Source organism: Erpetoichthys calabaricus, chromosome 5 (genome assembly GCF_900747795.2).
Source record: "Erpetoichthys calabaricus chromosome 5, fErpCal1.3, whole genome shotgun sequence".
Taxonomy (NCBI): Eukaryota; Metazoa; Chordata; class Cladistia; order Polypteriformes; family Polypteridae; genus Erpetoichthys; species Erpetoichthys calabaricus.
Window position 1 is genome coordinate 227,276,376 of NC_041398.2, and position 25,514 is coordinate 227,301,889.

General features: G+C 36.9%; 1 protein-coding gene across 4 annotated transcripts in view; it reads left to right on the top strand.

The window, feature by feature from the left end:
• The first annotated feature begins 441 nt into the window (after positions 1-441).
• The window catches only part of plpp1a (phospholipid phosphatase 1a), a 195,066-nt gene continuing 169,993 nt past the window's right edge, over positions 442-25,514 (top strand). The window contains exon 1 of one of the 4 annotated variants that reach the window (XM_028802612.2): positions 442-1,001. In XM_028802612.2, coding sequence (XP_028658445.1) covers positions 944-1,001 — 58 coding nt within the window. In that variant the 5' untranslated portion in view covers positions 442-943. The remainder of the gene's footprint in view (positions 1,002-25,514) is intronic. The other 3 variants (XM_028802613.2, XM_028802614.2, XM_028802615.2) reach the window with 3 other exon arrangements.

Below are 25,514 nucleotides of genomic sequence, written 5' to 3' on the forward strand. Positions count from 1 at the left end.
TTGCAGATAAAGGTGCAAAAAGCTCCCAGTTGATTAAAAACCTAACACTAACGCAGGACGAATACTGGCACTTTTATAAAGCAAAAAGAAAACAGACTCCAGATAAACAGACACTTGCATATAACAAGCAAAAAAGTCCTCCACAGCAACAATTTTACTTGCAATAACATGGGACCTGAATCACATTTTCAGTCATTTCAGTACAGAATATAATAAAATATAAACCCCTTTACACCATAAGACGTGTAGAAAAAGGTGTGTTTCCTTACATATCCACACGCTGTGCGACTCTTGCTCCATACATCACTACGAGAAGCCTTCGCCTTGTTAAAGTGCGAGCGGGAGCGCGCAATTAACGCCCGCGCCCTCGAGAAGGATGCAAAGTCGTGGGCGTGGCTTCGCTCGCGCCTCGCAATGCGGCGGGCAGACAGGCTGCCTAAAGCCGGCCTCTCGAAGGCGTGACGAGTTGGACGTGGCGAGAGAGCTTTCGTATTGTCCTGGCACTGATGCGATAGGCTCGTCCGTCCTATCCCAGCGAATATTATCATCATGACATCTCTCGGTTCCCTGCTCAGAAAGCTGAGACAGGGGCTGGGGTTTGCTTCGCCAGCAAGATCGCAACAAACCAGTAGATGAGACAGAGGACAACGCTTTGGAGGCTGAGACTCTTCTGAAGTGGACTGCCTGTCTTCTTCTTTGACCGGTGTAGCCTGTCTGACTGGAAGGATTTTTGTTACACCGATTACCCACAACTTGACGAGCCTGTAGAGCACCTCCCCCAGCTTTGTGTATTAGTTGATTTAATAAGAAAGGAGAGCGCGTGGAGTCGGCTGAAACTGTCTGGGGAGACTCCACAAGAAGGCTTCAAGTGGTAGCGAACAGCTGCGATTCATCACAGATAGCACTGTTAAAAGGAATAAGGAAGAAAAAGAAAAGGGCAAACATGTTTGACCGAACAGGAGTCCCCTTTGTTTTGCTTGATATAATCTGCGTAGTCCTGGGTACGTATCAAGCCGAGAGGCGAATCGTTTTGATTCTTTGCAGACCTGTGAGAATTTCTTAGAAGTAGAAGTGTGTGGGGCGGGGATATTACATTAATTACAACAGTTATAGTGATGTCATGCAGGTCAGGGTGACTGTTTGGGCATGCGCGTCTCTGCTGGGGTACATTCTGTTCAAAGTACAGGTACCGTAAACACTGCAGGACAGGCAAGAAACAAGATGTGGATATGCCAGATTTTTGCCGGTTTATTACTCTGTCGAGATTTTCATGTCATATTTTAATTGTATTAACGATGAATGTAATTTGCCTTGACTTGATGATAATGCTAACTTTCAGTATTCTACATTTATTGACATTTTTTCCTCACGCAGAGTCCCATTTGGAATCGCAGGCGCATTACTTGTTTTAACGTGCAGTAACACTTAAAAGTGCTGTATTAAGTTTGACATCTTAACCTTTTATGCGTTTAAACGTGTCATATCTAGTTTAACATCATACCTTTGTGTGCGTGTTTAAGCAGCTATTGATTTAATCTGACACTAAACATTTTTCATATATTGAGAAAATAATTCCTTACCCCGTTGATGTTTTATACGTTATGTAGGTCTCTATTGTCGCAGGTCAATATGATCAAGCAGGGAGTGTAGTTTGACTTGAAAATTAAAAAAAGGAGTTTTATTTTATTATAGTGGGTAAGATCCAAAGACAAATTTGAACCGAAAATACTTAAGATATTTCTTCTCAGATGGTTAAACTAGCCTGCACGCAGTTTTCTTTAAGATGGTACAAGTGAATAATTCATTTTTTTTCTGACAAACCAACTCCTTACAAATTCAGTAATTCTAGCTACACGCGACGAGTAACTAAACATGTGAGAGAATTTCCTTGGTTGGTAGGCGAAAGGCAAACATATTGGTGTCGTTTCTCTTATCAGTTGATTGTGGCGATGATTGCACTTTCAGTCTTTTAACTGAACTCATTTTTGGGTTGTCATTCACCTCACATATAATAACATATCGTAATCGGCAGCCACGCTTAATATTATGTTTCCCAGACAAAAATCGGGCATCAGTAATGAATACCTTTTAATGTCACTGCTTGAGAATTGCACTTCATAGCTGACAAGGGCATTTGGCATGAGCAGAAAGGAAAGAGACAATTCATATCTATGATGTACATAAGCATAGTTAATATTGAGAACATCTTTTTCAGTTTAGTTATAATTTGACTTGGCATTAGTATTCTACAGTTGGAAATGAACCCTCAGAGTATTATATTCATTTGGTCTTAATTATGCTGCTGAATGTAAATAGTACTGAGTAATTTCATTTAAAGTGTCCTTTTTTACTGAGAAAAGAATAAAAAGAATTTTCATTTTAGTGTGCTGGAGAGTTTCCCTTAGGACAGTTTCCACAAAAGAATGATATCGAGATGTATTAAATTGCTGGAGTAGCCTCTTTCTACCATGGTGGCAGGCAGCTAGGTTCATATTCAGTTTTTTCCTTTGCATCTCCAAAAAGTGTCACAGGAACTCTGCTTTTTCACCACATCTAAGGATAAATAAACTGTTCCTGCATTGCCTCAGTGGCACAACGAATAAAATGTCTGCAGATGGATTTAAGATAGAAAGATGTTCAAAAAAAAAACCACAGGAAAAGTTCATACAGACAAACACAAGGCATGGATCGACAAGTTTGGTGAAATCATAAATCAAAATTTCATAAACTCCAGAATAAGTTATTTATGCATCTGCTTTTCTTTTTTTTTTTTTTTAAATCTTTTTAATCATCTGCACAGACAGTGCCTGGCAAGTGCTTGGAAAAGTTGTATGTTGCAAACTTCAACACAGTGTGCCCCTTGTAGAGTTGCATGCATATCCTATTATTTACCAGAAGTTCTTTATAGTATTTATTTGTGTTCATTAATTTTTATGTTTGTCTTCATGCAATGTTAAAGCTTTTCTTACTTACAAATTAGTTCACTATGAACCTCTTTTAGTTTGCATATGTTAGCAACAGTTTAGGGGGGCACCCTGTGTTGTAAAAGGTTGCTTTGCATGTTGCTTTGGCAGCCCAAGTGTGTGATTTCTTTGTAATGCCTGTATAACGTTTTATTTCTGAGAAAACCAAATGTATTTGTGTATAAGTAAGTGTGTGTAAAATAAAAATCTTTAAAACATGTCTTATCAGAATATAAATTATATTTCCTTTATATATGTTATCTTGTTTTATTTATATTTACAGCTTTAGTCATTTTTTTCATTTTAGTTGTGATTTACACATTATTGAGTTTACAGGTAAAGTCTTAATATAGCCTTTTCAGTTGTATTTGTTGCATGATTATTATTAATAATAATAATAACTAAACATGTTTTAGGACAAACCTGATATGGTGTAAAGGATTCCTTTTCATTTTACAGGTAAAATATACTTAAATGAAGGGCTAAGAGGCCATGCAAGCAATGTATATTGTGAAAAAATGTTGTAAACTATGACATTCTGCTTGTTAAATGGATCTACAGCGGTCTTCTTATGCCATATATTTGACATATTAATCTTCTTTTACTTATGGAATTGATCTAGTATATCTGTACTTCTCTATGTCATGTATTTATATGTATATGTACTTATATTTACATGATTGTGGGAAATATATCTATGTATGTATGCATATATGTGTTTACAGCACTGTCCTGAAGAAATCAGACACATTACATACTATTTAAATGAATATATTGTAAACCTTAGAGGCTGTTTTTAAAAGCTGTCTGTTTAGGCATTTTAAAGGTTGAGTTGTAATTTAGAAAAGTCAACAGTATCAGGATTCCACTGTTTGACATCTTGTAAAGGTATTTGGCAGTAAACAATCATTGGTGTTTGTGCCTTTTCTTAGCACCAGAGCTCACAATTTGTTTATTGAAATATGTTTCTCACAAGAGTTTTGAATGACGAATTTGAAACCCTGATAAGTACCCCTTATCATATTACTACTTGGTACATTTCCAGGGACACTGAATACTCTTCAGGGTATAGGGCTCTTTTAAAAAGACTAATTATAAAGCCTGGCTTGAGTTAAAGCAAATGTTTCTTTTTTTTTTTCCTCCCTTTAGAGTGAGCTATAACTAGTCTTTCATCCGTTGACCAGTTTAGTTAACAGGAATATGATTTGTGTAGGAGGAAACAACTTATCAACTCATTAAATTTTGAGTTTGACATCAGTAAAGATGTCAAGACTAAATAGTATGCACCCAAGAATACATCCAGAGAATGTGAGGATTTTTACCTGCTTGCCTTCTGCTGTGTGAATTTTCATGGTTTTGCATTTAACACAGTGCACAAATACATAGTAAGGAGTATGGTGTCCTTATACTGTACTTGTTAACAGCAACAGCAGGATAGCTATGACGCTCATTTAAGAGGGCTGCTTTATTTCTGTTCTTGTAAGATAATCTTCAGCTGTCTAGCACATGGGTGGCAAAGTTGTATTTATTTTCCCCGCAGGTTCATCAAAGACAAGCAATTGTGCCCATCAGAATTTTTTTTTTCTTTCCAAGGAGGTTGCCAAATGGTTAAGATGAGGGTATCCTTATTTATATTCCTTTTTGTTATGGACTTACTTAATTTTACTAATGTCCATGCTGTGGTTACAAGTTTATTTAGTTTGCAGTTTAGTTATTAATGCTTAATTGTTTAGTGAGTTTTTTGATGTTCCCTTTGATTTTATAGCATATGGTGTTAATGTTGTCTGATGATGAGAATGTTAATAGAGGTGTTTCCTCAGACTTGGGGAAAGAGTTTCACTGCAGTAGAGGTCAGAGCATATTTGGCTAAAACTAAAGAGCATGCAGTTCAGAACTGTATGAAATGTCGTGGAATATGCACACAGTTCTTTGTTACCTAGTTCATGTATTTCTGTTTACTGTATGATTTATGGTAATTGTGCATTGATCATTTTACTTTTGCATAGTGGCATGAAATCCAGGATTTTACAATTTTTGCACTTTTATTATTGTCTTCCAAAGTTCTCTTGCACTTAAATGGATCAAATTAACATTTTAATAATCTTCTTTCAAAGTCATGACTAGTTGTTGAAAATGTACCAAACTTAAGAGTAGCTTACAATGATAGACATCAACCAGCGATAGCTTCTGTTATATTGAAATGAAAAAAAAAGTCTGTATTCCACCATTTATCCTTCCTTCCAATTTCTAAATGCTTAATCCAGTTTTTAGGATTGGGGATGATCCGGGGCCCATTATGGCCACACAGGATGTAAGACAGGAACTAACTCTGGACTGCCCCGGGAGAAATCTGCACCTAGTGGAATTGGGCTAATGTAGCATTACTAAGCTTTTGGATGTGGAAGGAAAAGAGGCTTATCCAGAAAAAAATCCACATGTTCCACACAGACAGTGACTGGACTGTGTTGCCTGTCAGGCCATGTCTTCCGTTTAGTCTTCGGGTTTTCCATTTACTGTTTATCAAACATTTTTCAAATTTTAGTGTGAGCTTTTTTTTTTTTTTTTTTTTTTTTTTTAGCAAAAGCTTTCAGATAAAACACTTAGTCATTTGTCATAATCTGTTTTCAGGTATCTTCTTGAACTCATTTTTTTGTCTTCTTACCAGGATGTTACTCCACAATAGTATATTACATCCGCATCATTCACAGCGCACTCAACTGGATACCTTGGAAAATCTTTGTTCCCTTTTCTTTGTTAGCTATTTCAGTAATATTTTTTCCACTATTTGACTGAATTCCTCTCATCTTCATAGTGCAGTTTTTGTTAGGTGCTGTAAAAACTCACTCTGGGGCACCAAAGAAATGGGTGTTTTTTTAACCTGATTTCCTCTCAAGTGCCTCCATTGCATTGAATGCTTCATTGCACCAAAGCCTTTTCACACATGTCATACTGTAGCTTAGCTATAGAAAGCTTACAGAATCCATAACTTTTTGCAATTTATTTAAAATATTTAGGTGTACCATTTTAAGACCCATTGTGATGTGCTTTCTCACACTTAGGCCAGTTTCATATCGTTTTGTTGTTTTCAGGATGAGTCTAGCATTTGCACATGGCCAAATCAAACCCTTGAAGGTAAAATTCATTATTTTAAGCAATGATTAAATATAATTTTAAAAGCTTTCAGAACACCTTAATTAACAATTCAATTATAAACCGCTCATGTCTTGCTTTCCAAAAACATTGTTATCAAGTTTGCTGCAGGCTACGTTGTTCTTTTGCTAACTCACCAACTATGACTCAATTCGCCATTCTTTCTTCACGGGACTGTGGTGTTCATTTTCGTGAATTTGCCTCTAGCCTGGGTTGGGAAACTGGCTTTCTTCTGTTTATATGGCAAATACTTAGGGCATGTATTAGTACACAAGAGCAAATGCCTGTTTTAATTCATTTGTTAGTATATGAATATTGTAGTATTTGAGAGAGCCAAACAGTAAAATGTAGCACATTTAAATTCTGCTTCTATATCACATGGTTACTGCTGCACAAACTCTTAAGTATTACAGGAAAGCCGTGTATCACTTCCACCACATGCTCTTCATACTTGAGAGCTCTGTTGAACATCTCCTTTATAAAAGCCATGTATCTGACTTCAGCAGTGGTCAGATTCATTTTGTTTCTTATGTTCTCAAATACTCTAACCGGACACATTATTGCCGGGTTGGACTCCCTGTTGCCCTCAGAACTGCTATAATTCTTCGTGACATAAATCAACAAGGTGCTAGAAACATTCCTCAAGGATTTTGGTCAATATTGACATCCTAGCATCACGCATTTGCTGCAGATTTGTCATCTGCACATCCATGAAGCGAATCTCCCATTCCACCACATCCCAAAGGCGCTCTGTTGGATTGAGAGCTGGCCACTGTAGAGACCTTTTGAGTCCAGTGAACTCATTGTCATGTTCAAAAAACAAGTTTAAGATGATTTCAGCTCTGTGACATGGTGCATTATCCTGATGGAAGTAGACCTCCGAATGATGGGTACACACTGTGGTCATAACGGGAAAACATGGTTAGCAACAATACTCGGATAGGCTGTGGCATTTAAATGATGCTCAGTTGGTACTAAGGAGCCCAAAATGTGCCAAGAAAACATCCCCCACACCATTACGCCACTACCACCACCACCATCTTGAACCACTGATACAAGTCAGGATGGGTCAATGCTTTCATGTTGTTGACACCAAATTCTGATCCTACCGTCCAAATGTCACAGCAGAAATCATGACTCCTTGGATCAGGCAAAGATTTTCCGATGTTCTGTTGTCCAATTTTGGCGAGTCCATGCACATTGTAGCCTCAGTTGCCTGTTCTTACCTGACAGAAGTGGCACTTGGTGTGGTCACCTGCTGCTGTTGCCCATCTGCTTCAAGATCCAACATGTTTTGCGTTCAGAGATGTTCTTCTGCATACCTCGGTTGTAACGAATGCTTATTTAAGGTACTGTTGCCTTTCTGTCTGGTCGAACCAGTCTGGCCATTCTCCTCTGACCTCTGGCATCAACAAGGCATTTTCGACCACAGAACTGCCGCTCACTAGATATTCACTTTTTCTGACCATTCTCTGTAAACCCTAGAGATGGTTGTGCATAAAAATTCCAGAAGTTTCTGAATCACTCAGACCAGCCCATCATCAGGTCATCTTGACAATGTCTATATGCTTAAATGCATTGAGTTATTGCCATGTGATTGGCTGATTATATATTTGCATTAACAAGCACTTGAAGAGGTGTACCTAATAAAGTGGCCTGTGAGCGTATATGTCATCCACACAGTAAATATAGTGAATCTTGTGTTTCATGTATACTCAGTTTCTACAGAGAGCAAATGAAAAATGCTTGAATTTATTAATAGAAGGTTCATTAGTAAGCAAATATACAAGGAGTATATTTGAAGAGATTCTGTTCATTAAAATGTACCCTTTAAGGTGGGTTCTGAAAATTAAAGTAAATTGCATCTTTTCCCAGAATAATGCACTAAATACTAATCGTAAAGGTACTAAATACCAACTATACTTGGTGGTGAAGCCTGCTGCCCAAGTGTGAATATGGCCCACATGCCTTTCATTGTAAAAATGGTGATCATTTGGTATAAATTAAGAGCAAAAACACGAGTAAGATTGGCTGTTAGGATCTTACTTTTACTTTAACCTTATGTGCGTATGGCAAATATATAAATTTTTTGATTATTAACACATTCAAAAAATATGGATAAGTACAAATGTTTGACTTCAAATCTAAAGATTTCTTCTGGATATCTTAGTTTGGTGTTATCACTTTCTTTTATTTTCTCACTCTGTCGACAATTACATTGGCACGGCAGTTGAATTATGCTTCTGAGGCCCGAGTTTTTTTTTTTTTATTATTTTTTTATTACCTTTCTTCTTCTTTTTTTTTTCTTTTTTGCTGAAAAAATAACTGACAAGTTGAAATGAAGTTATAAACTGTGTTGTGTTTCCAGTCCCTTAATTAAATGTTGCTTTTTCACCAGCCAAAGTGGTTTTCCCTACTAATTTTCCACCTACTAATTGCTCACAATCTGCTGTTAGAGGAGGGTAAAAAAGGCATTTTAGCCCACCCAGCATGAGGTTTAACATTGGCGCAGTGGTAGTGCTGCTGCTTTGCAGTAAGGAGACTGTGGAAGATTGTGGGTTCGCTTCCCGGTTCCTCCCTGTGTTGATAGCGCTTTGAGTACTGAGAAAAGCGCTATATAAATGTAATGAATTATTATTATTATTATTAACATTAGCAATGGAAATTGCTCGTGTATCATGGATATCTCGTTTGCAATATTAGTTCTCTTGTTAGAGTACAAAGAATTAAAGTAGATGGTTGTCCGTGTACAGTATGTAGAAATCATTGCAATTGGTGCCAGTGCGCCATTGCAGTTTACAACAGTAAACAGTAGTTGATAAATCTTGGCTAATCTTCAACCCGCATGTTAATATCACTCTCCTTATTTTACATTAGTATTGTCCTTGGTCATTTGATCCTTTCCTAGCTGTAATAGAGACAAGGTACAATTCCACCTAGAATCCAAGGCATGCCACAAGGGATTGTGGAGGCAGCCTTCTGTCATTAATGCTCTTTATAAATTTCCACATGCAAGAAGTATGTAGGTCATTAGGATTGAGAGCTCAGCACTACATGCTCCTAATTAGAAAAAAAGCAGTATTTCTAGAGAAGAGGGCAGTGGCACATATTAGACCACTTATGGGACCATCATCAAGCAGTGTTTATGATTAGGCTCTAATTGCTGGAGCCCAGGGAACACTCATCAAAGAGGTATCTTTAATCTAGGGCCCACAATGGCTATGCACTGTGGGGTGTCCCACGGGGGGTTAGTCATGTGTTTTCTTTGCTTTATTTTTGAGCTCACCTGTTATTGTTTGCTATCACTAAACATGGAACATGATCTGTAAAACATTTGTCTTCCTTTACTCTGCTACCCCACCTCATGCCTTCCATAAGTATAGTCTTTAAATATCAGCGACATCATTTTTGTATATAATACCCGCAGTCCCATTCCACACCCTTTTGTCTTTCGGGTTCAGTTGAAATAAATCACATCTAAATGTACGTTACAGCGATAAAACCTGTATACATGAGTGATTGCTTCTGTGCCAATTAATATCTGAACCTGACACAATATATTTGCAGAAATTAATTACAGCATCTATTTGCTGTGGGGTTGTGGTGCAGTTGGTAACACTGCTGAATCATGGATCAAGCTTCCAGAGTTTGGAATTCTGTTCTAAATCATTACCCTTATTGAGTTTGCAAATTCTCCTTTTGTCAATGTATGGTTTTCTGCTACATCTCTAAAGATAATTAATTGGCTGTTGGCCCCATGGGACTGTGTGTGTGTGTGTGTGTGTGTGTGTGTTTGTTTGTGACTAGACTGGAACTCTGTTCAGTGCACTCTGTGCTGCTGGGATGAGCTGCAGCTCTCTGTAACTGTATAATGAATTAAGTGGGTTTGATAATGCAATTGTTATGATAGTGATGATGTGACAGGCATTTGTAGGAAAAGGATGTCAAGATAGGAGTGAAACAAAGTCTTAAACGGGCTAAAGTTAAGACCAGAGCGAAGCAAAAAAACCAAAGCCCATACACTAATTAGTGAAGTTGTCAAAAAACGTATGTTCTGATACCAAATCAACTTTCAAGAAGTTTAGCACAGCAAAATTGGTGTGTTGTTTATCTAGATAGTTTGAAAATGCAGGACAAAATCACCTTAAATATTGGTGTCCTACTGACATCACTTGTAATGACATGTCAGTGACCAGGCTCATGGGTAACAATTAATCGGTACAAAAAGGTCATGTGTAAATTAAACAAATGAATGGTAAAAAGAATAATAAAGAAAAACAAGCACAAAGAAATTTTAGAAACAAATGCAGAAATAGGTTCTACACTACCGTAAGTCTAGAAATTTGTAATACAGTATTTATGCTATGTGGAAGTACTTGTCATTCATGACTTTATCCAGTTTAGTTTGATTGCTTAAAAACTACCCTCGGCCCTGTTAAGGATAAAGTGGGTTTAGGAGATGAATGGATGGCTTAGCTATTCAAGTCTGCAAGGCTAAACTCAACCACCATCTTACTGCCTGACACTGAGTAAGTAATAAAATGTGCAAGTGTGACAGCGTTGAACTATTAAAACAGTTTCATTTATAATTTTATTGAAATCAACTTACTAATAATTGTGCCCATATTGTTGAAGCATGGAATTCATTTTCATTATTTTTGATTGTAGCCTAGTTGACTGCTTTAAATGTAATCTCTGACCCCTATGCCCATTTAAAATGTTATTAATAATACTATAGCAGCAGGCTTTGTCCAACAGGTTGAATGGCCTGTTTATCAATTCTTTAATTCCATTTTCTAAACCCACTTTCTCTATTTATAATATACTGTGTGTATTTGTACAGTATGTGCATGTGTGCTGTATATAATACATATACACACACATAATCACATACAAATGTTACGAGTGGGTGTTTTTAACTTCATTAAATTGTATCAAAAAGTTTTTAATCTCTGCCATTTTTCGCAGGAAGACAGATTGGTGTGGTAACAGATAAAATTTAAACAGTTATTTAGCAACTAATTACTGCTGTTGTTTTCATAAAATTTTACGATGTTCTTAGTCAGAACTAAACAATAATCATGCTCATTAATGTTGAGTGTGCTAATTTGTGCTTGCATTTGAAACAATATTAAGTTTCAGAAATAAGGACCAGGGTGTCGTTGAGATTTATACTATTAAAATATATCCATCCATTAGCCAACCCGCTTTATTGAAATGACTATAATAAAATATCAGTTTTTTTGCTAATAACTTGTGCTCAGTGAAGACAAAAATTATCATTTCATTGCATTATTTCTTTTACGTTGCATTTGGCATTAATGTGCAGTCTTACATTGGTACAGTTGAGCTCAGTCATTCAAGCGTGTAAACAAATCACATTACCAAACATTGTTTTAAAATAATATATAAATCTGTTTCAGAAAATATTCATTTCTTAGGTTGCTTACCCTAAAGGAATCTGTAAAGGCTAAATGAGCATAGGAGTGGCATTTGACAAGGCCCATTTTTCATCTTTGCATGACTGCTGGGGTCATTTGAGCGTGCTTTAAATTTTGCATGATGGTGACCGGTGATGCAAGAAGAGCTGAGGCCTAGACCTTGTGCTAACTGTGGCCTTTTATGATGCTCTAATGGAAAAGGTGAGATCCACAGATCAAGGTGAAGAGGATGGACAAACTTGTTGGGCTAAAAGTCCTGTTCTTGTCACTGCTTTATAATGTTCTATTAGGTAAAATGGCCCTGACAACTTGAGAGCCACTAGAAGTGTCAGTATATGAGTGAACAGGTGTAATCAAGGATTGCAATTCTCTGGCTGGTATATACTAAGGATGCCTGAGACTTTAATAAGAAAAAAGTGGGCTTGAGGAAAATGTTCTGGGATACCTGGGTGAGAGGTCTGGATGGATGACCCTAGGATGTACATGTAGTTCCTGACCTCATGAGTGATTCCATGGGCTGCCGTAAAAGTAACTTCTAAAAGGGATTTAAAAGGCACACTCTGCCAGTACCAATATCCCATTGATCTTCCAGTGGTGAGGTCCAGGTAGAGGCTCCACTTCACAGGCAGGAAGTGTGCACAGAGGACAGGATAGAGAGAGGAAAAGAAAGAAATTATATGGTGCTTCATACACAAAATTTGAGGTGTACAGGAGGGCAAATCACACCACCAGGTAGACAGAGACCTAGAGGTTGCATTTGTGAGGCCTGTGGGGCTGCTAGTATTTAGTGTCTTTGCTGTTTAACCTGCTTTGTTGTTTGTGATGCTACCATGTGCTTACTTGGTTAAATGAAGTCATTATTCTGATGTAAGAGTATTTGGACTTTTGTAAGAGGTACTCAATATGTATAACAGAGTTTTTGATATTTTCATATTTGTACTGTGACACATGGCAGAAGTAAAATCTTCTATTGTTTGGACATTGTACAGCATACCTTATTCCTTAAACAATAAGAACAAAATATTTTACAATGACAGAAAATCATACAGGTACTTTACATTGCGAAGATGGATTGGTTAGCTGGAAAAAATTGTTTGTACAAATGTTGTTGCTTCATTTTGAGCTTTAGACAAGCTGAACTAGGAAGAATTTGTTTTCCATTCACATAATTTCAGGTTTTTCTTGTTCTGTCTTTTTAACTAGAATTTTGTGGTTCATGAATCTTCTTTTTTATCTTTGCCATCAGTTCAGTATTTCATTACATAGTCTGTTTGCATGAATTTTCTTTACTTTTTTTTGTGGCCTTTAGCAAATGTTGGTACATTAATCTCTAAATGTGTATCTTAATAACTTAATCTGAGGTGGTACAGATTTTCTTTCTTTCTTTCTTTCTTTCTTTCTTTCTTTCTTTCTTTCTTTCTTTCTTTCTTTCTTTCAAACCAGTTCACAACTTCCTTCTTTTTGTCTTTTTAAGGCCAGAGTCTATTACTCATAATCTCTAGACAACACTGGTATTTCGTTTTTGATGGTTTTGTGTTTAAAGAATAGACATGTTAATAGCCACATTGTTAGATTCACTCTTGGCCTAACTTTTATTTAATAGCATTTGTCTTTCTTTGGCATGTATTAATGCCCCACAAGCAGTCTAGTTTAAAGGTCTTCATGGAAAATACCCAAAGCAATGAATGTAGACAAATTTTACTTTGACTATATGGGTCAGGAATTTAAAAAGATTACCTAGGCTGTAGGGAATGTTTATATTGTATGTTTAGTAGCCCTGTAAAGTTATAGAGCCAATGGTTTCATCATTGTTGATGATGGCTGACACCATTAACCAAGGCCACGTACACCATTTGAGATACAATTGGCTAGATTTCTTTTGTTTTTCCATTTGGAGCACAGGCAGGTGAAGTGATGTACTCATGGTCACACAGTGTCAGACGCAGGATTTAAACCCCGAGCCTCAGGATCTGAAGTCCAAAGTTCAGAGCCATATCCACTACACCATCATGCATTGAAGGACTCCCTATGTCCACTCTATATGACAAATCTCCAATGAGATCTTGCATTTTCTGTGAAACTTTGTGCTAGTCAAACAGATTACAAGTGATGGCTGCGTGAACAACTTAGCTTGAAAGCACACATATGAAGAGGACATGTGGAGGTGCTATATTGGAGTGGGCAATCGGTTGTGTGACACAACAACAAATAACAGAAGTATTTATATCAATATTATTGTCAGATCATAGTTAGTTTTCATGTAAGATTCTGTTTTGTTAAGCCGGGTGGCATGATGACGCAGTAAACAGTGCAGTGGGTTCAAATCCTGCACGCACTCACCATGTGGTTTTTGGATGAATCCTGCACCCACTCACCATGTGGTTTTTGGATGAACGCCCTGTGTCTTCTCAGGTTTTCCTCCAGGTGTGTTTCCTCCAACCTACCCTAAAGATGTGCCAGTTAGGCCATGGACAAGTTCCCTGACTAGGGCTGTTCTCTGCCTTGCCACAAGTGCTGTCGAGGCTTCAGCTTCCACATCCTAAAATAGATGACATGACAGTGAGATTATGCTTTTGCTAAGCATTTCCAATGTGTAATGCTTTCAGGAAAATCATCTCTAGTCAGAGGCAATTTTTCTTAGTGCTCATAGGACAGCTATGGTGTTCTTTCCACATGTGTTAATCTAACATTCATATGAGTTCTGTCAAATCCCTTCCAATAAAAGATGTTATTTATTCTTTACTAGCTGTGTAAGCCTGTGCTGTAAAAAGCACGGGGTCCTAGAAACTATTGAAATCGTCAGAAAACAAAAATTGAAATGTAGAGATGTCAGGTAATTGAAAGGAACTACTCTGGGCATCTCTCTCCTAGGAGGTTGTGTGTTGCCGACGTGCTCGCATTGCTTGTGCATTAGCGGCTAAGTGACTGTCTTTCTTTGGAGGTTTCCTTTTGCCGGCGTGCTTGCCGCTGGCGGGAGGAGAAGTTAAAGGGATACCGTTTTGCCGATGTGCTCGCCTCGCTCCTGTATTAGCCATTAAGCGAGTTTCTCTTTCTCTAGAGGTTTTGCTTTGCCGACATGCTGGCCTCGCTTGTGTATCCTCGGAGGTGGAGCCCTTACCCCGACTCCACCTCTCACTTCCGGGCCGGACAGACACACACACACACACACACTTCCACGTGTAGATGTTTATATATAAGATATGGTAGAATTATACCTTTTTATGTTAAATATTTTTAATTTGATATTACAAATATTGTTTTGCGCTTTATGATCTCTGAGATTTACCTTATTCTTAAGCACGTTCATTTAGCTTTGTGGTAGATGAAAATCCTTAGAGACTGACATTTGAAAACTTACATGTGCCTTTAATAATAATAATAATAAATTTTATTTATATTGCGCTTTATATTTAACAATCTCAAAGTGCTACAAAATAAGAGTAAATAAACAAAATAATCTATAAAAATAATTTAACAAAATGTCTTTCTAAAAAGATAGGTTTTTAGGTTTCATTTAAAAACATCAGTCGACTGTGGGGCTCTCAGGTAGTCAGAGAATTCCACAGCCTCTGCGCCACCAAGGAAAAGGCCCTATCACCCATACTGCTAAGCTTAGTTCTGGGAACTTGAAGAGTGTTAGTATGCACAGAACAGAGGATGCGTAAGGAGGTGTGAGGGATAAGGAGTTCTTGTAAATACAGGGGAGCAGATCCATAGATGCACTGATGGGTAAGGAGGGAAACCTTGTACTCTATTCTACCTGGTACAGGGAGCCAGTGAAGGGTTTTCAAGATAGGAGTGATGTGGCTATGTTTTCGCACCCTCATCAGGATCCTGGAAGCACTGTTCTGAATGTACAGGAGTCTCTGGATACTCTTGCCAGGAATCCCAATAGGAATGCATTACAGTAATCCAGCCTGGACGAGACAAAGGCATGGACAAGCCTCTCTGCATCTGCCAGGATAAGGGTTGGATGAAGTTTAGCAATGTTCCTGAGATGGTAAAAAGATGACCTACAGAGATGTTTAATGTGGGTGTCAAAAGTGAGTTGAGAGTCCATTTTAACACCCAAATTGGTAACAAATGTAGAAAGAGGAATGTTTTGACCAGAGAAAGTGATACTGGTGATGGTAGAAGAACGAAGATGGTGTGGTGTGCCAACTAAAATGGCTTCTGTTTTAGATCTGTTCAGCTGAAGGAAATTAAGCCTCATCCATGCCTCTATTTCCTCCAAACAAATAGTCAGTGTAGATGTTGACAGAGGAGCAGTGGAGGAGGTGGGGGTAGTCCTAAGATAAAGCTGAGTGTCATCTGCATAGCAATGGAAAGATAGACCATGTCTGCTAATGACACTTCCAAGGGGGAGCATGTAAATGATGACAAGGATGGGGCCCAACACAGAACCCTGTGGAACACCACAGGTAACATTATGGGTGTGAGATTTTGCGCTGCCAAGGGCAACATCCTCAGTTCTAACAGTCAAATAAGATGTAAACCAATTGTAAACATTTCCTTTATCTGATTAAACTTTTTGAACCAAATTACTTTATCTCTAGTCACTTAATATTTAGTTATGTAGCTAAGCAGAATATTTCACACTTGCTCAAGGACTCAATAGCAGTGCCACAATTCATGGCACAAATCTGTGGTTTTGTCTAACAATCGTTTAACACTAAATAACGACTGCATGGTGTTATTTTCTATCCATTCATTTTTTGAATTCAGTTTTTTCTATTGTAAGGTTGTAAAAAGAAGAACCACATTTCAGCATCTTTGTACACTTAGGGAGAAAATGGATCCAAGATGGGACACCATTCCATGGTAGACCATTCCACGACAGAACACACATATGCTCACCCTTTAATGCAGAGTTACCAGCTAAAGTGACATGTGCATCTTTGGAATGTAGCAGGAAACAGATAAACACGCTGACAACGAATAGGACAGAACTAAATGAAGGTCGCTGAAGTTTTGAGGCAACAGTTCTGACTCTGTGCTTTCATGTCTGCCGTAATGTTACCCTATCATTTCAGATTAAATGAAAACCTTTGTTTGAAAAAAAAAAAAATAAAATAAAATTAAATGTGTAAAGTGATAACTAGATTTTAAGTTAAAGAAAAGGTACTTTGGTGACATAACTCATTAGTTCTTAGTCATGTTTGTTTTAACTCTAATGTAAATGACTTGAGTAAAATGTGAGCAAAATTAAATATACACTGTAGTCTAAACAATAAGACCAGGTTTAAACATGGGTGACTAAACAAAACTGAAATGATGGTTAAACAACATTCAATAAATAATATCTCGGTTAAACTTTTTCTTTAATATATGTATGTAGTTCATTACTATTCTGATGCTAAACTGTCTCTCTAATAATAAAAATAATCTTTTTTGGCTTGGATATATTTACCGGCTCAGATCCAGTGTGTTTAAGTGGCACATGCTTATTTAGAACAGACGGGATCTTAATGTACGGTAATATTTCAAGTGTTTATATATTAAATATTAAAAGCTGGAATTGTGAAATTATTAAGCTGTCACAAATATGTACGATTGCTGGCACTTTGTGATGGAAGATGTTTGAGTATATTTTTATTTCATTCCAAACTGACCATTTATAACTTTGCTAGTACTAAAGTTCCCAAGCAATTCCTTGTTGTAGACACAAGAGTCACCAAGACACCCTTGACATAAGTGTAAGGTGTGGCGTCATTATACGTGTTGTTATATTTACATGTTTTAAAGATTAAAGGTCTGCACTGTGGCTCAGCAAGTAAAGTTGACATTTAAAAGTGACTGGACCCCATTTGTGATTTTTAAGCTGAGAGACTTGTTTTGTAGTTTGTATATTCTTCCTGTGTAGGCATATGTCTCCTCTGGCTTCATTCCACAAGTGAAATCCGTACTGTCAGGCCTACTGGTGTCTCAATTGCTCCTTTTATGATTGTGTGACTGTGGCTGTGCTTCTTGGCCAGGATTTGGTGCTGTTACTACCACGTTAAGCTTTACTTCGCAACATGCAGAAATAGGGGACAACCTGCAAACTACAGAGAGGAAATGACCAGATTGAGGTCTATACCCTGTCGCTGACGATATGAAGCAGCAGTAAAAAAAAACTCGAGTCACAGTGTCACTCAATGAATATATAAATCCATGGCATGAAAAGAAAATAAGTTTATCATGGGTCTTCTTAAAGGTTGTCCATTAATTAAAAAGACAAAACTTTTGAGGGACATCTTAATGTGGCCAGGTTTGTCAAGACATTTGCATATTTGAAGAGAGATTTTGTGGGCATTTTGATTAAACCCTTGGGGACAAATTTAAGTTTTCAGTCTGTCTGTGTGTCATATAGTGCCTTTCATATCTACCTGTCTGTCTGTCTAAAATGAGAGACAAGCATTATAGCTGGCCTGTCATTTATAAGAAACACTCGTTTGACCTGTAAACAATTAGATACTCATTGTTATTTTTTTCTGTATTTTACTTCAGTTCATTCCCTCGTAGTATTTCGTTTTTAATTTTTTACTTTTGGTTTCTTTGAATACTGCAATTGATTTGTAATTTTACTTGCTTTGTGTCAGCCATTATAGGGGAATAATGTGTTTCCATGTTGTGACGTTCCCAGATAAAGATGTCTGCTGCTTGTTGTATAAAGCTTACTATTCCATGTTTTTTGCCATGCTTTCCTAGATAACAAGTAATGGACTGCTTTAACTGCAAGTTCCGCGCAAAGGTCAATGTCATGATGATATTTGTAAGAGCAAGAATGTTGTCATTTGATAAGTGAAGAACCAAAACATCAGACTACATCTAAGGGAGTAGGCAAAACCTATGAAGTCGGATCAAAGTAGTGAACATTGTCTACTGTGCTGTTATGCTTAAGTAGCAAAGTTTGAATATTCAACCGCTTAAAGATTTTTGAATGAAATAAGGAAACAGTGCGGGACATTATGACCCAATTATATAACACAATATTAAAGCTATATCCCTTTTTTCCTGAGCAATTAAACCAACCTTTAGCATTACTACTGTACTTCCTGAAAGCTGGAATGTGACGCTGTATTCACAACAGGCCAAGTGAGTCACAAACATGGTCATTTAAATGACCTTTTGTGTAATTTAAGTGAGCCTCTCCCAGTGTGCCAAGATTATTTGAAGTGGTTGAGTTAAGTATCTGGAACGACACATTGCTTGGCATATTTTCAAAGGTGGTTTTTTTTTTTTCTTTTTGTGTTCACAGTGTAATTTTTTTAATTATTAGTCATAAAAATGTGAAAAGATAGAAATAATACTCTTTTTCTCTCTGAGATGTCACGGGTTTTTAGGCTAATTTTCATATGGTTGTGTCAAGAGAAGCATATTTGTTTTTCTCAACAATCAATGTTTTAAGGTTCCCATTGAAATGTTACAACTCTTGTGAAATATTTGTTTCACTGTTCTCAAATCAAATTGACCCAAATCAGGGGCACCAGGGGTCACATTCTATCTTGGCACAGCTGGGTGCAAAGTAGCAAACAGTCCATCTCAGGGGTCAGTCATTCACAGACCCACACTTTACACAGGCCAGTTTGGAATCACAAGTTGTTTGGGTTCATTTGTTCTTTGTTGCAAACTGGGCATTGCAGGTGCAGTTTTTGTTAAACGTCAGACTTGCACCTAACCCAGAGTTAACACCTACTCTGGGATTAAACTGATATTTAGCATCAATAATTTATTTACATATATAGTGACCTCCATAATGTTTGGGACTAAGACACATTTTTTTATATTTTGGCCACACCATGTAGCAAAGACAACACTTTTTAGATATTGTCCTCCTATTTCAACGCAGCATAATGTGTGGGACATACAATAGCAATGGCAGGTCTATTAAAAACCGTCGTATTTAGTACTTTGTCGCATATCCCTTGCATTCAATGACTACTTGAAGTCTGCGATTCATAGACATGACCAGGGGCTGATGGTGTGCCAAGCGTCCAAAGCAGCCATCTTCAGCACCTGCTTGTTTCGGGGGGCTTGCCCCCTTACATTTTCTCTTCGGTATATAGAAAGCCTACTCAATTGGATTTCAGTCAGGTGACTTATTTAGCCATTTAGGAATTTTACATTTTCTTTTTAACTCTGACAAACTCCTGTTTTGCCTTAGCAGCACAATTGGGATCATTATGTTGTAGTTTGGAGGCATTTACTGGATCTTGAACAGATAAGATGTTTATTGTACCACTGCCATCAGCTGTTCCATCATCAGTGAAGAGAAGTTTGCCAGGACCCATGGAGGCCATACATGCCCAAGCCATAACACCCCCAACCACCAATTTCAACAGATGAGGTGGTATGCTTTCTATTTTGGGCAGTTTCTTTTCATCTCCACATTTTGCTGTTGCCATCACCCTGATTCAGGTTCATCTTTGTCTCCTCTGTCTGTACGACTTTTTTCCAGAATTCTGCAGGCTCTTTTTAGTCCCTTTTCACAAACTGTAATCTCGCCATCCTTTGTTTTTTTTTTTGGTTTTTTTGGCAAACTAGTGGTTTGCATCTTGCAGTGTGGCCTCTGTATTTCTTCTGCAGATAGTCATCACTTACACACACACACACACACACATACACACACATCTGTGTCCTGAAGACTTTTTCTGATCTTTCGGACAGGAGTTTGGGGCTTTTTCTTCACCATAGTGAGGATTCTTCTGTCATTAGCAGTGGAGGTCTTCCTTGGCCTAACAGCCCCTGATTACTGAGCTCACCGGTGCGTTTTTTTCTTCTTAATGATATTCCGGACAGTTGATTTAGGTAATCCTAAGGTTTTACAGATGTCTCTAATGGTTTTATTCTTGTTTTTCAACCTCATAATGGCTTCTTTGACTTTCATTGGTACAGCTCTTGTCCTCATGTTGAACAATGGCAACTACAGACTACAAAAGGGTGCACTAATGAAGCCAATTGTCCCAAACATTATGGTACCCTGAAATTGGGGGACCGTGTATAAAAAGTGTTGTAATTTTTTCGTAATATCAAAATGTATGCAAATCCCTATAAGTTAAAGTCTGCAGTGTGTACTTTACTTTAAGCATGTCTGAATTGTTAGATTTGCATTTTTAAACGGTTCCTTGAGATCAAGGAAAAAAATGTGTTTTTTCCCCAAAAGTTATGGAGGATACCGTCGCATTTGCAAAACTTGAGCAGTCACATGTACTCTATATTTTAATTAGTTCTTGGAATATAAGGTGTATTAACTGTAATACTCTGAAAACTAATGTTTGATTCACATTAAAATTTTATGTCACATCAGTAGGTCAGGAACAGTCCTATTTTAAACAGTAATGAGGACATTTGTGTGCTAATGTTTTCCCTGGAGGAGGAGGGAGAATGTTATGTTTTGAATTCATCTCACTTTACCATATAGGCAAAAGTTAAAGTGAAACACAGGCCTAGTGTTTTTAGGTCAGTGTGTTATTTTTGTTTTCCCAGGGGACCTGCTGGAAACTGATAATTTCTCGGCATTAATGGGAGCTCTGAGCATTTCTGTGGCTACACACTTTACATAGAGAGACTTTTTGTGACAAGAAAATGAAAACCACAAAATCCACCACTCAGTTGAATGTCAATGGAAATCAGAGGGGCTTGCTTATGTTCGTCTCGTTTTGTGATTTAGTGCCGGTTAGTCTAAAAGACAAAAGCTGTCTGCCTTTTTTATTTCTTTCATCAGTTCAAACAAAGCATTGCAACTGACATTATACTACACATTAGTAACAGGCACCCTTCAGCTTTGCCACAGGGGGTGTGTGAGGTTTTTGTTTTTTTATCTCTTTGGTTCCTACAATAGGGAACTCCCCGATGAGTTTTTTTTCATCATAATTCTTAGGTATTGGAAACCTTCCAGAAATGAGATTTTTTTTTTTTGTGTTGTCCTTTTTCCAGATACATAATTCAGAGAGCTGTTCACTTTCTAGATTGGCTACGTGTCACTTTCACGTGGGTTTTTTTTTTGTCTTTGCTGGCTCATATTCCAGGCTTCACGTATCCAATAAGGTGTCTTTTGATTTGGATTCTTCTAGAAAAATAACATTTTCATACACTATTTTACCAGTTTAAACTTGCAAGTTTCAAGAATTATAGTAATAAGTAAATAAATTATAGTAAATAATTATCATATTGGTACCATCTCTGTAAAAGATTGTGATATTTAAAAAGTATAAATTTCATATACAAAATTATAAGGATTTCTTGGCCTCTTATGGTAGTGCATAAATGATTTTTGACCTCTTATGGTGGTATGTAAAATAAATATTTCATATAATAACTAAATAAATGATGTAAACCTGCTAGTTATCTGCATTCAGAGTCCTTGATTTGTATTTTTTCATTCCCTGATTATGACAATACCTGATGTGTTTATCCAAAACAATCAGTTGAATGTTTTTGTTGAGCAAATTACACATCAGGTACTTTACAATCCTCCCACTCACTTTTTTACTTAATTTCTAAACCAAAATTGCAATACAATAAAATACAATGCTAAAAAACAACTGACTGAGCAGAAGTTAAGATTAGAAAAATTTTGATGAGAACATGCAGTTCGGCCCAAAAAGCTTGTCCATCTTATTCACTAAAATAACATTAAGCCAAGATCTGAGATCCTTAAAGACCTGCCCTCTGTCACTACTTGATCATTTATTCCATGTGTCTTTTGTCCTTTGCAAGAAGAAAAGCTTTCTAACATTTGTGCAAAGTCGGCCCATGACTAGTTTCCAACCGTGTCCCCATATCCTTCTTGCCGAGTTTAGATTATCAAGAGTGTGAGATAGTATACAGACAAATCTGTCAATGGGATGTTAAGGCGAGACCATGTAAAGCAGTAAATGCAAGAACAACTGTAGTAATTAAGACAGATGGAATCCCATGGATAGATCTGCTGAAAGTTGAGTATTTTTGATATTGATGGGAGGAAATTGTGTATTCAAACATAGTAATCCACAATGTTTGAGATTATAACTTTATACAATATATTAAGCCTGTCGGAGAGTTTAAGTCAGTGTAGATAAGACAGTTATATGATCACAGTGTTTGTTAGAGTCACTGCTCTAGCAGCAGCAGCATTGTGAACTAGTTCACACTTTTCATAGTTTTGCAGAAGGAGATACATTGCATAGGTTTGAAGGGAAGATGATTAAAACCTAAAGCAGATAGTTAAGCTGGGAATTAAGTGATAAATAGTAAATTATAAAAATAAGCTTTGCAGGTAAGATGCTTATTTTTAACCCAAAATAATGCAGCATTTTTCTCTTATGATTTATTTTTGCTTATGTCAAATTGTAATGCAATCACTTTGAGCAATGATAAGATAAGTTGTAAACTTAGACAAAGAAACGTGACTAAGGATGTAAATTTTGTGTGGTGGTAGTTTTGGTAATATGGGAAGTACCTAAGATGGCTAATGTAATCTTATAAACAAGAACTGACTATGATAGAAACTGAATCGAGAAGTATAGTAGCTGAGTATCTTATTATGTAGTATGGATATGATTTGGGATGAATGGTTTACTCACATTAAAAATAAAACACAAAATGTTTTGAAGTGAAGTATTGAGTCTAGCCTTATTATTCCTGTTACAGATTTACTCCCTAAGTCAAATGGATATCAGAAAAGGGCACCCATTTCACTGAGAAAGATCAAGTGAAAGCTTTTACTTTAAATAGTAATTACACTACACTGTCGGCTAATAAATGATGGATCTGCAAGTGTAGGTTAGGATTTTGTCCTATTTAATTCTTACAGAGTACCTTTTTTCTTTGGTGTACCTTAAAAGTCCCAAAGCTCAGACTGTTTCTCTGTTAAGGTCATGTCATTAGGGGTTGCAGCTTGTTGCAGAAACACAAGATATTATGTATTTTGTAAGCTGAGTAAACACATATTTTCATATGATGGCATCACTATCATAAACACGTACTTATTTTTTTTTATCAAATGGTTCTCTGCTGCTGTCATTTGTTTTTTTTTATTCCTAAAGGCATCCAAAACTGCTTCCAGTGGTCTTTGTTTTAGATCCAGTAGAAAGGTGGGCAAGTCACTTCCTATAGTTTTCAAATTGCAGTAGATGCAAATCATTTTTTTTGTTTGTTTGTTTTTATTCCATTTTTTGTTTTATTTTGTGGACGAGCTTAAGAGGCTAAGTGATGAATTTTGGCCTTTGACACTGTGTCTGCCTGTGAGGTCTTTTAATCCTGCAGTGTACGATTCCTGCCCTAGAAGCTCAGAGGTCATCTCTGTATTGTATGAGTACTTTTGTCTCCTGGGTAACACCATGTTTTTTTGTAATACTCTGCAATTTTCAGTTGTCTGTCTTTTGGAAATATGAGCTTTGAACCCGTGATGCTTTTTATTTCTAATTAGATTTCATATTTGTTGGTTTTTAAATATTTTCTTATGTTCAGCCGCTGACATGTATCATGAACATAGCTCATAGAATTTCACTTGGTTTAGATTTAAAGACAAGAATTTCTGTTGATGAATTGGTTCTTACAAATGTTCTCCTTTTCCAAATCTGGTTTCCTCATATTCTGTCAGGTCTGTTTGTATGCTTAAACTGGCACGGTCTCAATGTGCTGTGCAGTGGAGTTAACATCTCATTCAGGCAAAGATTCATGGTTCTTACATTTGTGACCAGAAACAAAAGTGTAAAGTTTGAATTTAAATGTTCATTTTATACCACATTGGCCTAATTCTTGCCTCTGAAGTCAAATCTGAAGTGTAACCTTTCTGTGATCTGGTATAGTCTTCAGAATATATGACATAATTCTGGACTACATGCAGTTAATTCTTTTTTTGTATCAGTTTCCAAGTTGCTGCAATCAATTTTCATTTTAAGTCCGCAAACCAGATGGCTTTTCCCTGGATACTCTCTGCTAAGGTTGAACCTGTCCTTAGGATAAATATTATGTTAAATATAGAATACAGGGAGTTATTTATTTATTTATTTGCCATCCCATTACTTGTAGACAATAAGGGTGGAAAAACTGTAACGATGGTTTTAGTTTATGACAGTTACTTCTGTTCTTTGATTAATTAGTGATGAAAAGCATGGTATAGACTGCCATATATTTTACTTGATGGCTACTGTTTATTTTTTCTTTGTTACGACAATACCCTAAGGCTCCCCTCTGTATAATCAGGCAGTTTGCAGTTTTGGAAAATGTTAATTTGAACCATATTGCTAAAGCATTCTAATAATTTAATAATAACTGAGGGTCACTTAAAAAAGCTATGATGATAATTGCCTGTTTTCATTTGGGGCTATATCACTTTAGCACTGAAAATTCCCATAGCACAAAAAGAATAACAAATAATAGATGGTCTTTGAATTGTTTTCTGCTTTATTTGTTCAGATAAGGCTGCGGTTGTCAGCAACTGCATGTAGTTTCTGGTGATTTTTATTTTTCATTTTGAAAAAAAGTTTAAATATGCTCTTGTCATATGCATACAGTCATATGAAAAAGTTTGGGAACCCCTCTTAATTCTTTGGATTTTTGTTTATCATTGGCTGAGCTTTCAAAGTAGCAACTTCCTTTTAATATATGACATGCCTTATGGAAACAGTAGTATTTCAGCAGTGATATTAAGTTTATTGGATTAACAGAAAAAATGCAATATGCATCATAACAAAATTAGACAGGTGCATAAATTTGGGCACCCCAACAGAGATATTACATCCATACTTAGTTGAGCCTCCTTTTGCAAATATAACAGCCTCTAGACGCCTCCTATAGCCTTTGAGTGTCTGGATTGTGGATGGAGGTATTTTTGACCATTCTTCCATACAATATCTCTCTAGTTCAGTTCAATTTGATGGCTGCCGAGCATGGACAGCCTGCTTCAAATCATCCCATAGATTTTCGATGATATTCAAGTCAGAGGACTGTGACGGCCATTCCAGAACATTGTACTTTTTCCTCTGCATGAATG